The sequence below is a fragment of the Meleagris gallopavo genome, chromosome 30 (assembly GCF_000146605.3).
Source record: "Meleagris gallopavo isolate NT-WF06-2002-E0010 breed Aviagen turkey brand Nicholas breeding stock chromosome 30, Turkey_5.1, whole genome shotgun sequence".
Taxonomy (NCBI): domain Eukaryota; kingdom Metazoa; phylum Chordata; class Aves; order Galliformes; family Phasianidae; genus Meleagris; species Meleagris gallopavo.
In genome coordinates this window covers 3,299,224-3,315,019 of record NC_015040.2, presented here as the reverse complement: position 1 = coordinate 3,315,019, position 15,796 = coordinate 3,299,224, and the positions used below count along the sequence as shown (strand labels likewise).

Sequence of the window (15,796 nt, the reverse complement as noted above, 5' to 3'; positions counted from 1 at the left end):
CTCAGCCCCGCGCCCGTTGGCGCCCCGCGCTGCGCTCACGTGACGCCCCCCGCGTGCGGGCGGGAAGGCGGTGGCGCGAGGTGCGCTGTGTGGAAACCCGAAGAAATCCGAAGAAAATCATTCTCGTCGGTCCCTAATTAAGGCTTTGCTTTTCCTGACACTGGTTTCTCGAGCAGTGTTGGAACCAAGATATTGATAGTCAACAGGAGCGATTGCTTTTCATTTGTGTCAAATGACACACAAAACAATTCATCTTTCTTTATTGTTTCTATTTTACAGTTTTATGTACTGTTTATGTACAGGAACTTGTGAGCTTGGAAAAGACATACAAATTAAATACGCGCGAAGCTGATTTGTGTCTTCTCAGGGACTGACAGTGATCAGATAAGCAGTGAAATAAAGCCTGGGCTGCTCTGTGTGGGGAGCACTGCAAATTAGCAGCGTGCAGAACCCGCCAGTCAGTAATTAACACACAGCGACTGACAGGGCATCAAACAAAGACAGAGCTTACGGTTCTCAGTCCTCTCTCCTTACAGATGGTTTTTCAGACTTCTGATTTCCTATCCAACAGCTCTGTCTCTAGGGGAAGTCTTGCAAACTCGTACAGATTGTTAACCCCAACAACAAAACAGTCTATAAGGAACTTCTGCCAAGTGGGCAGCTGTTTAAAAATAAGATTTCCTTGCATTATATTTGCTGCTTTTCTGTTGTGTAGATATCTAATGAAACCCAACCTGCCCCTCGGAGCACAGCCTTGCTAGGAGGCAATTTTCGAGAAAACACAACCTTCTAATGACAGGAATCAGGCACAAGAAGCTCAGAGAACACACTGTGTGCCGGCGCTTTCTTGAACAGCAGTAACTTTATTGCCCACAGACAACGCAAACATTTTCCACGCTTGCTGCAATTCAGCAAGTCACCTACGTGACAAAGTTCACAAAAACTATTTATCCCAGAAGTCCCCTATTGTTCTTTGAGCATGTTCTCATCTAAGGTGTTCATTACTGCTCAAATCTACAGTCTGGTTGTGATTGGCCACTGAGATATGCAGAAAGAAGGATGGTACAGAACTTTGAAGAATTTATTTTTAATTAGAAAATATACCTGTTCGTAGCATAGAAAACAATCCAAACAAATAACATTTGAATTTCTGAATCCAGACTTTTCTTTTTTTTTAGCATGATACATCATGATGAACTTTAAAGCAAAATGGAATAGGAAAAAAGTACCGTACATTGATTTTGAGAAGGAACATCTCGGCACAGATGAAGTGTTCACACTAAGGATGATGTAGTGTTGTCAAAAAAACAAACAATAAATAGGAAAAACATAACTGGTGTTACAACAAAGAAAAGCCTCAGAGACAAAACAAGCAAACAAAAAAACCCCTCATATGATTTCAACACAATTACTCCAAATGGTGTATTAGTGACTACAGTTCTTTACTCTGTTAAAACACCTCCCCCAAAATAGGGATCTCCTCATTCCTCTCCGATGAGAGCAAACATCCCTTCTTCTAGAACCAGGTCCTTACACATGTAGTAAGTATTTAAAGGGAAAGGAGAAAAAAAAGAGGAAAAAGGCAGAGCTGGGACTCAAGCATGTCTAGTAAATCTTGCCATAGGTGTCAGTGTAAAAGCAAGGGACAGGAGACTCAGCCTGTATCCTTAGCAAATAAATACGTGCACTTCACCTCTCATTAGAACGTGGCTGCACAATTGTTAAATTTCAGTTTGCTGCGTTTTTTTTCTCCTCATATCCCATCTAAAAAAGGAATTCAAATTTAAAGGCAACCATAAACCACACATATATGCAGAAAGTTTTGCTGTCTTAAAGTCAGTACATGAAGAAAACTGGAAATGACTGCGAATAAAAAGTAAAACTGGCATTCTAACTGGAGCACAATGGTTCTGGCATTCATGTGGAGAGTAACACTGTTGTGTATGGGTTTAATACACTGGAAGCCACGTGAAGAAGTAACTAAGAAATGATTTCGTGGCTGTTCTCAACAGAAGCTTTTAGCAGCACAGAAACAGAGGGACCTTCCTTCCCTCACACACTAAAATCCTGCTTTACATTAATATAACACTGCATAATCTCAATTCCACTTGTTAGTGCCAAAAATGATGCACATCTCTTACAAACGGCCAAACTCACAAGCAAAACATTTAAACCATATAGTGTTTAGTTCTATATTTATTGCAGATATTAAAAGATTAACAATGCTAACAGTTTTACTTACACTGAAAGGAAACGTCAGTTACCCAATAACATCAGCATCTAATGTTACTAGCTAAATGCTACTGCCAATTTGCATGGAACAGAAACTAGCAAATTGCTCTGCAAGATTAATGGCAAAACAAACAAGCAAAAAAACCCAAAAACAACAAAACAAAATAATAAAAAAAAACAACCAAAAGACAGTAGACACACCACTGAAGTTAGTTAAAATGTTCACTGAAGCTTGCAGTCTTCATGGAAGAGAGCCTGGAACTAAAATAACAGAAAAGAAGCTAGTAAACTTTCAACAAGGCAATGTATCTGCATAACAAATGTTTCATATGTACATATTTAAATTTTCAAATCAGAGCTGCCTGCAAAAGCAGGTCAAAATAAAAGGAAATTCCTTTTGCAAAAGGAGCATAAGGTCATCTCTTGGTAACACAAGATAAAAGTGGCAAATAGTAACTCACGTGAGAGCAACACTGGAATCTCAGCACCAATACTGCTCTGTTGATGTCTTGTCCAAAATTAAAGTTTGGCACAAGAAAGATAGACCATACTATGACTACAGCCATCCAGAGTAGCAGATTAAGATTTTCCCAATGTTCACTTTTAGTTTCAAGACAGCATTGTACTCTAAATTGAACCGCAATCAGAAAGGAAGGTACCATTTTCCAGTCTGGATACCAAGAGTTTTCCCAGATTGAGCAAGTAGGTGTTTAGCAAAGGCACCCCAAATGGGACTATGGCCAACAAACTCGGGTTAAATCAGAGCAGCGCAGAATGCTGACCTAGGGTGAGAGACTGGATTTCAATCCAGTGTGAAACGACACTGCCTTGTGCCTTTCTGCAAGTAGTGCAACACATAATCAAGAACGCTACCAAAATGTAAATGTTAAAGAAGAGGTTAACTGGAAGCTTGCAAGGAAATAAAAAATTGTGAACAGAAAAACTGGCAGCTTCATCAATGGAACTAAAAGAAAAACTAATCCCTTTTGAGAAATAATTCAGAAGCCAACAACATTAGTTCCAGACTGTCACTGTAAAACAGACAGTGACTGATAACTCTCCTTTTCAATAGGCTCAAAGTTTTAGATTACATAACTGCTAACCAGGCACAGAAGAGAGGCAGTGAAGAATACACCCAGTTGGGAACTTAACAGGTACCACCAAACACCGTAACTGATGACTTTTAAGGCAGGTACAAAACATTTATGGATTTAAAGCATCTCCAGGTAAAGTAAAGCCTACAGAAATCTCCAGACCATCAAATGTCTTTAAACAAATGTGATAACCAGATAAACTTATGTGTATTTATGGTCTTCATGCTTCAGCTTCTTGTTAACGTAAAGGTGAAGACATGTGATGCCCATGGAAAAACAGAACTAGCAACGTGGTATTTTTCTATACCTGCCATTATGGTTTTATTTAGTGATTAGTGTGCTTCAGAGCAACTAAAACAGTGATCAGAAAATTACACCAAAACATGACACTGTTTCTTTTAGTTTCACAAACCCATACCATAAAGAAAAAACTTGCATTCATGATGATTGTTACAGGCCAGAAAAAGTTTGTTGCTACAGAATGAAAACAAATAAACTCCCTTTCAACCAGCAGGGTTTTTAAATGGAGAGTATATAATGTTCTTTAAACAGCAGACACAGGCATGTTTGTAACTGAAGAGCACATTTTCTTGTGTATTTGTCAGTTAGGAGCTTGAGGTGCTGCTACACTATGGTGGAGTGCACAAGCTCTTTGCTCTGTAAAGAAGCATGATGCAGGATGAGAACATCAGCAAGACAGCACTCACTCCTAATAAGCAAAACATGCATCAGCTCAAGATGAACTCTTTAAAGAGAACTTCAGTGAAGTAGGTTTTGGTACCGTAACATTCAAGTGAAGACTTTTAACTAATTTTAGGAAGGTAAAGATGGAGAAGTATGTTAAAAAAGTGCATTACATTCTGCCACTTTCAGTAATCCAGTCACAGAGCTCTTGTTGATGTGCTTGTCTGAAAAAGATGAATGATCAGACTTTGAATGTTTATTTGTGGTAACACTGCTAAATCTTTCATGTCTTCAGAGCTGCTTCACCAAGAAGTTAGGAATTGCTTTTTGTTGAAGCAGAGTAGGTTAATCCAGTCTTCTCTCTCATCTGAAATAGTCCCTCAGAATTACAAGCTTTTTGTCTTATTGCATGGGGTTTTTCAATGAAAACTTCTGCAAAGCCAATATTTAATAGAAACAGAAATTACTCTCTAAACTGATGGTCTTACAAAACTGATGATCCACTTCCAGATGACTTTTGATTATTTGATTTCCAAGTATCTTCTTCAGTATTTTCTGCAAACACACAAATCACACCTGGTCATGGCTTAAACTTCCTTGAGTAGGAAAGCTATTATTCAAGAATTTGTTGAACAAGAGCTGCAAACTTGTGTAAAATCAAAAAGTACATATAAAATATGCACTGCTTGTTTGCTACAATGGAAAGCCTTAGCAGCCAGTGTTTCCAAGGAAGATTTTAGCATTCTCAGACTCAATTGAACTTACTTATTCATCCTACACTTCAAGTATAGAATCCTATATAAAATAAGCAGGTGGGTACAGATTCTTCTTGAAACTGGTGTGTGGAGGAAAGGAGACTTGAAAAGCAGATGAGAAGATGAGCCCATCAACAAAATGTAGCAAAGTATAAACTGATCTGCCTGGTAATAAGTTTTTAGTTTGAGAAGGTTCTTGGCTTCAAAAGGAACAGAGCCAAAGCAGGCTAGTCGCAATGGTAACGTTGCTTTTTCAGTTGGTAGTAAGCTGCCTCATTGCAAAACAGGCAAACGTGGCCTAAGACAGAGGAAAACTGGCACTTCCAAGAACAAAACCAGTTGTTTCTCCCTCAGAAGATAACATCCAAGTTGTTAGCTTGCACAATTAAATACAAGATTAACATTAATCCTGGAAAATAATAATATAAGCGTTCAAATCCACTACTACAGAACAAAGTGTTCTTCATACTGGCACTCTCTGCCGAAGACTTTCACACAGCAGCCTTTGCATATCCGTGCTCTTGCTAATGAGCAAGTCTCTTATGTCACACCTAGAAAGTAAGATTTGGGGTAATTCAGCAGCTCAGGGTAGGTCTGGGTTTTCATGAAATGTTAAGAAGCCAGATATACTCATGGAAACAATATTTTCTTGGTAAAAGAAGACTTTAAAAACCTGGTATTTTAATGTTTGCAGGAATTCACAAACCAGACTTGTCCATTGCACATACCTATTTACTTGCTCTTTTCTGCCTGTACATTTGTATCATTCTTTGACGGAAAACATCAAATGCATCTTCTTTATTTTCTTCCCCTGCAACACCCAAGCCCTCCCCTGCAGAGGTAGCACCCCTAGGGAGTAAAATGAATAGTTAGAATATACTGTTTCTGTTACATTGGACAACGTGCAGAAGAGATCTAAACAGTACCTTCCAACAGACACAACCTGAGGGAAAAGTAACTCTGCTTCATGTAGGGGAGAAGGGGAGCAGAGACTCAGCATCTGCCATCAACTGTAAAACAATTCCCACCTCCCATTACACATGCAAACACCCACTAGAAGAAACCACTCCTATGATACTGAGGGAACAGTGAAGATGAGTTACCTAACAGATCAAATTCTTACATGGACTTTTACATTAACCGCTTTCCTTGGAGTAGATAAGATCACCTGCTGAAAGGATGGCAAAAATTGCCTTGTTTCTTACATTTCAAAAGTGACAGAAGTCAGAGACTTTGAGGAATAAGTAGGAAACATCACAGAACCCTGGATGAAAGATGAAATTTTTACCAAGGGAACACAGTGCTGCTTGCTTGAAATTTCTAGTACCCAAAGCAAGCTAAAGTCTTGCATGACAGACATCACAGCCAAAACCCAGAGCTCCTGACCTTTCAGGTAAAATATAAAATAAGAGTTAACTTCCTTCTCTTCACCCAAACATGCCAACAGGAGCAGACAGGCCTCAACACTATCAAAACAGCATTCTGTCCTGGAAGTAGACGGGAGCAGATGACCCACAAGAATGTGGAGATACAAGTGGTTAACAAAAACATCTTTCTCTAGCTTTACGCATAGAATACAGACATTACAAAGCTAAGATTAGTGAAAATTCTGCCACAGGAGTGATCCTCTGTGCCAGTTTTATCCTCTGGGTTCATCATATTACTATTACCCATTAAAGATTTCATTACATGAAGTTGGAAAAACTTTTTGACCCATGTACTAAAATTAATCTGAGAACCTTACGTAGAATAAAGAAAAATGGTTCTTATCTAAATTCTGTAATAACAGGTCCACTTCAGCCAAGCAGGTCTTTGTACAATTGCAGAAGAATATTCCCAGACTCTAACAAGCAAATTCCACTTTACAGTCCACGTTACAAATCCTGAATACTGTTTTTTTTCTTTTGAACTGGTCAGATACACAGCTGTGGCAACTAAGTTCTCCAGATAGGGAAGAGCAACTTAAGATTGGTATGAAACTCCATTCAAAACATTTGTAGCCATCATTTCCTTGAGGGGTCACCTCTCAATTCATACACCTTTTACAGCAACAAAAATATGAATTGCCCTAGCAGCCTTTCGAAGAAAAGCCTTAAGCTTCTCCAATAAAAAAGAGCCCCAAGTTCCACTGTGTGACAACTGATGTAACTGAATATATTACTTTGATAGAAACGTGTCACACGCTGTTTGATGTAAGTGCTACACTGGAATCGGAGCGTCTACCACTGCTAATCCATCACCTTTTGCTGAGAGAAGATGAGACAGCATGCCGACTTTTAAACAAGCCATCAGCAGAAGAGTCGGTAGCTTTAAAAGGTGAGGCAAGAGTGAAGGCTACAGGTTAACCACATGGAACAAAAACCCAAGCACTCTGCACTGGAACAAAACAACAGGAAAGTAAAACATTAAGTTGCAGTGGTTTCATTCTCACTGAGATGAACTTGAAGTATTTTCCAAAGAATGACTTTGACTGGAAAGTAAAGAGAGGTGGACACCATGAAAACAATCAATGATATGGACTTGACTTACCTCTACGGAAAAGATCAACAAGTTTTTCTAAGAAAAACAAACATTCACTACTCTAAATCACTTTATGGGTGATAAAGTAACGGACTCAAACTGGAAAACAGTTTTTTCACATACTAAAAACATGGTTCTTAGAGATGGACAGACATTTTTAGAATATGAGGGGTTAGCTATCAGACCAAATACAATTAAATAGCTTATTATTAGCTGTGAAGCAAGACTTGTGCCAGGAGCTATAAAAATGAACATGTTGATGATATATTTGGTCCCAACAAGTTTTGAGGTTAAGAACCCAAGGTTCTGACACATGTGAGCACAACAGAGCTGGAGGAGAGGTCAGCTGCTTTCTCACTGTCCAATTGTTGCAGATGAAAGATCAATGGAAAAAAATACAGTAATTGCCACTGGACCACAGGGAACCATAACAAAAAGAGAAAGCAAACAACTGGAAGTATGCCACCAACTAAAATGACCAGTACTGTCAAAGGCATGAAGAGAACATTAACCCACAAATTCCATGTATGGACTAGAAAGCTTGGCATATGGGTTCAGAGACAAATAAATTGATTCTGCCTCCTTATTCAGTCAGGGAGTTGATATCCATTCTTCAGCAGTAGACACAGGATACAGCAACTTTAAAAGACAAAGTGAAGATTCAAAAACAGAAGCACATTTTAAAGGAAGAAGCACACTTACCTTCTGGTGGATGCACTTACCTCTTTCAGCATGCAATGGAATGAATCACATATTTACAGTGAAAATAATTTTGTTGCCTACACCTAGGGAGTACTGTGTATGATATTCCCAGAGTCTATTTATATCTTACATACCTAGCATGTTGGCAAGGAGATCCCCAAGATAGCAGGTATTAAAAAAAAAAACAACTAAATATACCAAACAAAAACATCTCCTGAATAATAGGGGAACCCATATATCTTTTGAAAGCGTCCGCACACTGCAGCATTCACACTGCAACGTCAGTGATGTCAAAGTGCACAGCAAGGAACAGCCAACTTCCAGACCAGACTGTGCTCAGCCTGGCCAGAAAAACGCGTGAAGTCTGCACGCTCTACTTTGCTGAGGCCAAAGACCACATCAAGAAGGAAACAAAACACGGAATTGGCCACATCAAGGAAGGTTAAGATAGAAATAGTTACTACTAGGATCCCAGCCTGTTCCACAGCTGCCAGATTTCTGCAGTTTGTTCCCATTACATACACTTTTACAGGCTCTCTGATTCCTTTTCCTCGTGTACCCAGGCCATGTCCTTCTTGCCAGCCCATCTTCTGAAGCATCTGGAAACCTACATTTCTGTTTGTCAGTTTCTTGTGTGAAAATTCTAAATCTTTTGGTTTCTGTGGAGAAGGAAAAAAAAAGCAGAAAAACAAAGATACTCCCTGAAGCCACACAGAAAAAGCCTACCTAAGAGTAAGTATGCGTCTTACTAGTTTGTAAAAATTAAGTAAATTAGCAAATATATTTCAGGTTCTGAAACTGCTTCATTACATTATGATAGAGTATACTTTCATATTTTAAAACACAGCTCTGTTTTTTAGTAGCAAACACTGAATGATCTGACTACTGAATCCCTATCACTGCAGCAAACAAGTTGCTGCTGCTATTTTTCAGTTTTGAAAAATAATACTTTCCAGACAGCAATGCTGTCATTTCTTTAATTTTTATTTTTTCTTATAGATTAACACACGGCTGTTCAATAGTCTTTTAATCATAAAATGTTTAGTTGTCAGAGGCTGTCTCCTGTAGGCACAGCTGACTTTCAGATTCCCAGAATGAAATGCAAACCAGAAGAGTGCTTTACCTTCTTCTTCTTTGTAACGGGGCAGCCACGAGGTCTATCATAAGCAATTCTGACAGGTTCATGAACTGCAAGTCAAATCAAAGACAAGAATCAGCTGTATAGAAAACCACATTTTAATACAGAACTCAGAAAGTACATGATCAATTGGGACTCTTCTCAAGGATCAGAATTAAGAAGTATCAGAACAAAAACAAACCAAACAGAAAGACAGTTCACACACATCCCACCTCAGCAACCAAAAAAAATTAAGTGCACTCGTGTTTAGTTTCATACACACCTTGCCAGCAACAATACACTGATGAATATATTAAGGACTTCAGATCTTTCACTTCTGGACTGAAATGAGGTTATTTTGTATCACTTTCATATCACAAATGACAACCTTCACCAATAGAAATCATTACACAGAGAAAAGACATTGTTAAAGTAGCTGTAAGGCACATACGATCGGTTTTAAGCTCTTTATCTCTCAGTTCTCAGATACCATGACCCCCCTCCACCACTGTGGCTGTACTGACAGAATCTGACAGGCCAATCCAGCCCTAAATATATGTGGAACAGTCAAACATTCCAAGTGTGCTCAGTGCTGTATTTCAGTCTGTCAAACCCGTCTCACACTGATGAGCTGAAACCTGCGAAAGTGACGACTGTGTTTCTTTTCTTTAAGCTGCAGAGGGAAGGCAGCATTCCCATATACTTAAGAGATCATCATCTGAGGAGCGACGTTTGATGCAGGTAACCTCAAAGCAAACTCTGCTATTGTGCCACAATACAAAAACTGTTACACCATTTACTCTGTTCTGCCTTTGTCATCTCCAGTGAAAACTGTACTTATTTTTCTATTGCAGAAATGTAATTCTTTCATGGACAATCAGTAATAAAGTACATATAATACACAAATTCTGTACCCACATGTTCAAAATACCTCACAAGTCACACTCACCTTTTGGTTCTTCTATGAGGCATATCCTTTTAGACGCAGGAATCATACCAACTTTCAGAGACTTGCTGCTGATTCTCTTGCGGGGAAATAGGGTTCCAGTGGCAGGAGCTGATGCCTGTGTTGACAGATTTGGTATAGCACCATCAGATGATGCAGCAAGCTGTGTTTCACCTGTTGAAATTTCCTCTCCTGTTTTGGAAATCATCTCTTCAGCAAGGTTTTCCACACTTCTACCTGCTGAGATATCATCATCTTCTCCCTCCTCAGCTTGCTCCATTTCTTCCAAAGGTCGGGAAATATCCTCCTCAAACTCAGCTTCCTCCTCATTGTCTTCCTCCTCTTCTTCTTCTTCCTCCTCCTCCTCCTCCGAAATATCCACATTTCTCTCTTCAGGTTTAGCATCTTCCCCAGCATCATTTGCTTCTTTCACGTCACTGAAGTTAATAGAGGGACATAACTCATAGACCTTCATGCGGTAGAACTTGAAAGCAGAACTGTTTCGATCCTGTAGAAACCTGGACAAAAATTACAGCGAAAATATTATCAGGAACATTTTCTGGAAGCAAGATACTTCAAATAAATCTCTGGTCATTCCAGGTATGTTTCTGAAGAATCACATAATTCCTCTACACGTGCCAAGTACTGCAATCATTCTCCTTAATTCTTACAGAGTGCAGCTCCTAAACTGTGCTGTAAAGAATTCGATGCAGTGATCTTCATTATACAGATGTGAAACTAAGGCAAAAATCTGCCTTCAGATCACACAAAAGGGAAGCAGCAAACCCTAGGAAAGAATGCAGCTCCTCCAAGTTCCAGTCACATGGAGCGTATAGAAATAGGTTAGCTGATTCTGAGGGAGGCAGAAGAGATCACAGGGCTCCACCGCTGTTGGCAAAGTACCAAAAGTGGAACACCTCTACTGATTTACACTAGAGCACTTAAGCCACTAGTGAGCAAAGCCTCATTTAAAAGAAAAACACAACAAAACATAAAATACTTTGACAGAACACTGTTTCGAGATGCAAGCAGATAACTTAGGCTTTTGATTTTGATACAGATAAAAGCCCAGGTTACTCACCAGAGGTCTGGGTTATCCGCACTGTTGTCTATGCTGAACTGCTCAATTTCTGGTCCTACCTGAGCAACAAACTTGGCAAGCTTCTCAGCTGTCTCCATCGTTTTAGCATCCACTGCAGGAAACAGATCACTCATTATCCACAGCTTCATGCAAAAATCTGCATTGCTGGAAGATCACAATACAGTTCAGAACTATCTACTTTAGTTGAACAAATGTCATTAGAATTTCCAGCAGAACATCCTACGAAATTCTTTTCCCAAATAACTTAGTATTTAAAATCTAATCTTGAATTGTCACTTACCATCAGGAAACTGACAGGGCAACGATGAGAAAAGTTCAGGTGGTGCCAGTAAATCCTCTGAATCCACCCTTCCTTCTGATGGCAGAGGGACCTCTGAACTGGTGCCACATTGTGAGGATGAGGGATCAAGAGAAGAAGAATTCTCAGACGTGGTGGTTTCTGATACAGAAGGCTCTGACTGGACTGACTCTTGAAGATGCTTGTCTTGGTGTTTCAGCACTGTACCAGCTGAAAGCAAAGTCTGTGTCCCTATGGTCGTTCTCCTCACCTTCCTTCCTCGAATTCCACGCTGTGCAGTAACTCCAGTCCTTTTCCTTTTGAATAGCCTTCTCTTAATACTTGCGACTTTCCTGGCATACAACATGGCCCTGACTGATTCTGTGGCAGACTCTTCTAGCGTTCTGCCCTCACCACCTGCTTCCTTTCCTGACGATGTCTTTCTTTGCACCTCTGACAACTTCAGTCTGTAATATTTGTATTCTAGACTATCTTCATCAGACAAGAACCTAAATAAAATCATATACATAAAACAAAAGCCTAAGCCAAAAGCACAACTCATCTCAAATTCTCAGATCAGAAACTTAGTAGTAATTGATCTTTTTTTCCAGGGTTATACACTAGCCACTAAGGCAACTCCATTTCTAAAGCAATAAAGTAGGCCAAACAAATAAATGATGGAGGGTTTTGACATAAATCATTTGGCTAGTAATTAATCAGCCATGCTGCGATTCACACATGCAGAGATACTGTTGTATTAACAGTAAGTGCCTCACCTTTGATTTTCCAACATTATTTGTAAAACACTGCACCCATAAGTCTGTTACAAGACTATACATTAACTGCATTTATTTACTTTCACCTTGTACAGGTAAATTGATTTGAATATATCATACTTGGATCAGTACAGTCATTACTGACAGACCAACCAGAACGTGCTCTACTAAAACAAAAGCAAGAAGACAATTTCCAGGGCTACCAGGGAGGACAAGAGGCTGCAGAAACATTTTCAAACAATTTAACTACATATACTATAGGCTTCAATCTTACATCCACTGAATGAAATACGGGATTTCATGAAATATATTCCAAATAGCTTCAGTGGAGCAGAGCAACGCAGTATTAGGGCATACTGTTCAAACACACCTACCAATATTCAGGACAGTTCTTTTGAGCATTTCTCTCTTTGGCAGACAAGGTTCCTGAAACAATGCTATTCACGAGCTGTTCAATTGTTTCTACAATTTCCCGATCAGCTCGCTGTGGGACTGTAGGAAAAAATAAAATGCAGTCACATCAACAACTCTAAAGACACGCCTGCAGCTGATAAAACCATAACAGTAACATCTCTGACTTCTCTATGCAAACACTTCTCCCATAACGCAGGCAGCAACATAGGTCCCAGCCTCTCCATCCCCAAAGTAACAAGTTGGTGGGTAGGGCAGATGAGGTCGTGAGGTGCGCAGGTGAAAACCCTAGAGGTGAAGTGGGAGAGGGCAGGAAGGAGACATGCTTTCATCTGCACAAGCAGGCACAGAGCAGAAAGCGATAGCTACAGCAGACAGCATTAACTGCCCCAGCACTGCCTGTGATTTACATGGAATTCTCACAATTTGTTATTTGTGAACTAGTAAAGCTGTAGCAACAAGACAACATACTACTGACAAATAAAGAAATCACATACTGCAAAGAATCTTACAATGACTCACTCACTTTTAACTTTTGTGTCAGGAGAGGGTTTTTTAAGCTGCACTGTGGACTCTGCTTCAGCTTTTTTCATCTGAATTGGATATCCACTTTTCTCCAACCAAGCCTTTAAGTTCTCAATGTATTCTCTTCCAAACAATGTTGAATCATCAAAGTTTGGGAACAGGGTTGGTGCTGGAGCCATTTCCTGTAGCCCTACAGCTTCCAGTATTTTCTCTTGCCTGAAAACAGATGCTAATGCAAAGGTCTGACCCAGAAGCGCTAAAGACTTACGACAAAGAGAAACAGTGGTCTCAAAAGCACTTGCCATTTCTCTGGGGTTACCAAAACCGTTTGTCTTAATGCTTAATTCATAAGCATTGCAGGCCATAAGCAGAGGCGTGACACCCTTTAGCAGGCGGTCTTGTAGCCTCATTATGTATTTATCAAAAGGTTTTATTATTTCAAAGAAGCAGTTCTTTGTTTTCACAGCACCCTTGTCCAACAGCATATTTAAAAACTCATTGTCCACCTTGGGAGTTTTCAAAGCAGCATGTTGTAAACTCTTGATAGTAAAGAAACAATAATCTCTGTGTTCTGGCTTTAAGGAGCATTTGAACGAAGCAAGCATTTTTGCACACGTTTCTGTCTCCAGCTCAAAGAGAGCTCCAAAGAGTCGAGAAAATTCCGCATCGTTTTTTATTGTGTGAAATCCAGCCCATTTTATGATTTGTATTCCAAACGTTGAAAAAATGTCAGACTTATCCACAAGCTCAAAATTGAGATTTCTGAAAACATGTGCAGGCTTCGGGAGCCTGAGAATGGGCCTCGGGGTTGCTATAGCTGGCCTTTGATTAGGTTGTGGAGGCAGCTTCTGATTGGGGTGCTGAACAGCCACCGGCCTCTGGTTGGGTCGGTCAGCAGTTTCTGGCATTTGATCAGGTTGCACAGTTGGCTTCTGATCAGGGCCTGGCTGCGGTTTTTTAGCGTTCCATTTCTTTAGAGGGGTTTTGATGTCTCCTTTGAATAGTTTAGCTTTAGCAGTGCCCCTTGTAATACGCCTCCCTCGCAGGGCTCTTCCCCTGCCAATGCTGCCCCTCCTAATGGGGGGTCGGAACTCACTGTCAGATTGAATTCCAAAGTCTACATCATACTCCTGACTTTCCACGTTGCCGTATTCATCTTCCATGAGTCCAGGTGATCTAAAATCACCTAAAATATCTGAAGAACTAAAGTCAGTTTCATGTGGTCCAGCAGCTTCCCAAGAGTCAGGATGTCCGTAGTCCTGATCATGAGAAGCCAGGCCCCCGTACTCCCGGTCCCGAGGCAGGGGGTGCCCATATTCCCGGCCATGAGAAGCCGGCCGCCCGTACTCCCGGTCCCGTGCAGCTGGGTGCCCGTATTCCCGGTCATGAGATGCCGGGTGGCCAAACTGTTCATGGTAGTAGTTAGCTTTCCTTATGAGAGGGCTTGCAGATCTGTAAGAAGGTCCTGGATACTCATCTCTAGGGTTCTCAATCCAGTCATCGTGTGAATGGTGCTGGGCATCGTCGTATCTTCCATCATCATGAAAGCTGTCCTCATATCTCGGTCTTGGGACTGGCCTTGAATGAGCTGCAATGACAGAAACACACTGATGTGTTTTCCTGGATGCATTAAACAATTCATAACAGCAGAAAGCACTGAATGATTAAAAAAGCCTATGGAGACATTACAAAGCAATTTATTAAGTCTGAAACACAAGTTCTGCCATAAAGCTTCTTTCTTTCCCACTCCCTACTTCCTACCCAGGAAGATTTCAACGTACATAATGCTCACACAGGGATTTCTCTGTGTAAAAGGATCAGAACATTCACGTTCTGTTCTCACACCCAGTGTCAGAATTCCACAGCAGAACAGCATATGATATCTGCTACAAACACAACAACCAGGCTGACAATAACGGCAGAAATGATGGAATTTCCTATACAGAACCCAGGAATCCCCATTCCAGTACTTATGTTTAGAAGGCAAAAGATGCTCGGAGGAAAAAAAAAAAAAAAAAAAAAAATACGAACCAAAATTAAGTCGTTTGTTTAAGATACGACTCGAGCAGAAGAGATCTCACTTTAAAGCTCTCTGCCTCCTGCAGATGGAACCCACGCCATTTTTCTACACCTCTCCAACAGGAGCTTTAGAAGACAGGAGGACGCGTTTCGCGCCCATTCACCACAGATTTCACCACAAAAAACACACAAAGCCTCCGAGGCTGCAAAGGCCCGGCCCAGCAGCCCCGGCACAGTCGTCCTTCAACCGGCTCACACACGATTTCTTTTGTCTGAAATTCGGTTTTTACCCGATATTTGCCCTCCGTTTTAAAACATCGGCGGCCACGCCGAGCCGTCAGCCCCAAAACCCGGCCGTTTTTTGGCAGCACAGCAGCGCAGCTCCCCGCCTCGCCTCCCGTTACCTTTGAAGCGCCGCATCGCCTCTCGCGCCGCCCCGCCCCGCTCCGCGCGGTACCGCTTCACTTTGTCCTGCACCGCAGCATCGAACGTCTCCCGCGTGATCCGCCGCGAGGCCATCTTCCCTGCAGCGAAACACCACAAAGCTCCGCTCGCCCGGCACCGGGCGGCCCGGCACGAGAGGAACGGCGGCACCTCCCGCGCTCCGACCCTTCGCTCGGCGGGAGGCCCAGCCCG

The 15,796-nt window shown here is 41.0% G+C and overlaps 1 protein-coding gene across 6 annotated transcripts; it reads right to left on the bottom strand.

Annotated features, from left to right (window-relative positions):
• Window positions 1-1,063: 1,063 nt before the first annotated feature.
• Window positions 1,064-15,790, bottom strand: SUGP2 (SURP and G-patch domain containing 2). 6 transcript variants are annotated; one of them, XM_010725034.3, is made up of 10 exons: window positions 15,565-15,790; window positions 13,143-14,729; window positions 12,580-12,697; window positions 11,433-11,938; window positions 11,132-11,243; window positions 10,054-10,568; window positions 9,111-9,175; window positions 8,510-8,646; window positions 5,494-5,614; window positions 1,064-5,316 (listed from the first exon to the last, which is right to left on the bottom strand). In XM_010725034.3, exons 1-9 carry the CDS (start codon window positions 15,677-15,679, stop codon window positions 5,494-5,496), a joined length of 3,276 nt encoding a protein of 1,091 aa, XP_010723336.1. In that variant the 5' UTR covers window positions 15,680-15,790; the 3' UTR covers window positions 1,064-5,316. The 6 variants fall into 6 exon arrangements, with proteins under 6 accessions (XP_010723336.1, XP_010723338.1, XP_010723339.1 ...); XM_010725036.3 differs by having other exon boundaries at window positions 1,064-4,565; XM_010725037.3 differs by having other exon boundaries at window positions 1,064-2,493.
• Between the last annotated feature and the right edge of the window lie 6 nt (window positions 15,791-15,796).

What these genes read in the sequence shown, in the direction of transcription:
- SUGP2 (XM_019610078.2), bottom strand. Translation starts at nt 15,679, where the DNA reads ATGGCCTCGCGGCGGATCACGCGGGAGACGTTCGATGCTGCGGTGCAG. An exon ending in GCCCTGTCAGTTTCCTGATG is followed by an intron (nt 11,244 to 11,432) that starts GTAAGTGACAAT and finishes TGTTTCCTGCAG; the next exon opens with TGGATGCTAAAACGATGGAG. An exon ending in CCTCATAGAAGAACCAAAAG is followed by an intron (nt 9,176 to 10,053) that starts GTGAGTGTGACT and finishes TTTGACTTGCAG; the next exon opens with TTCATGAACCTGTCAGAATT.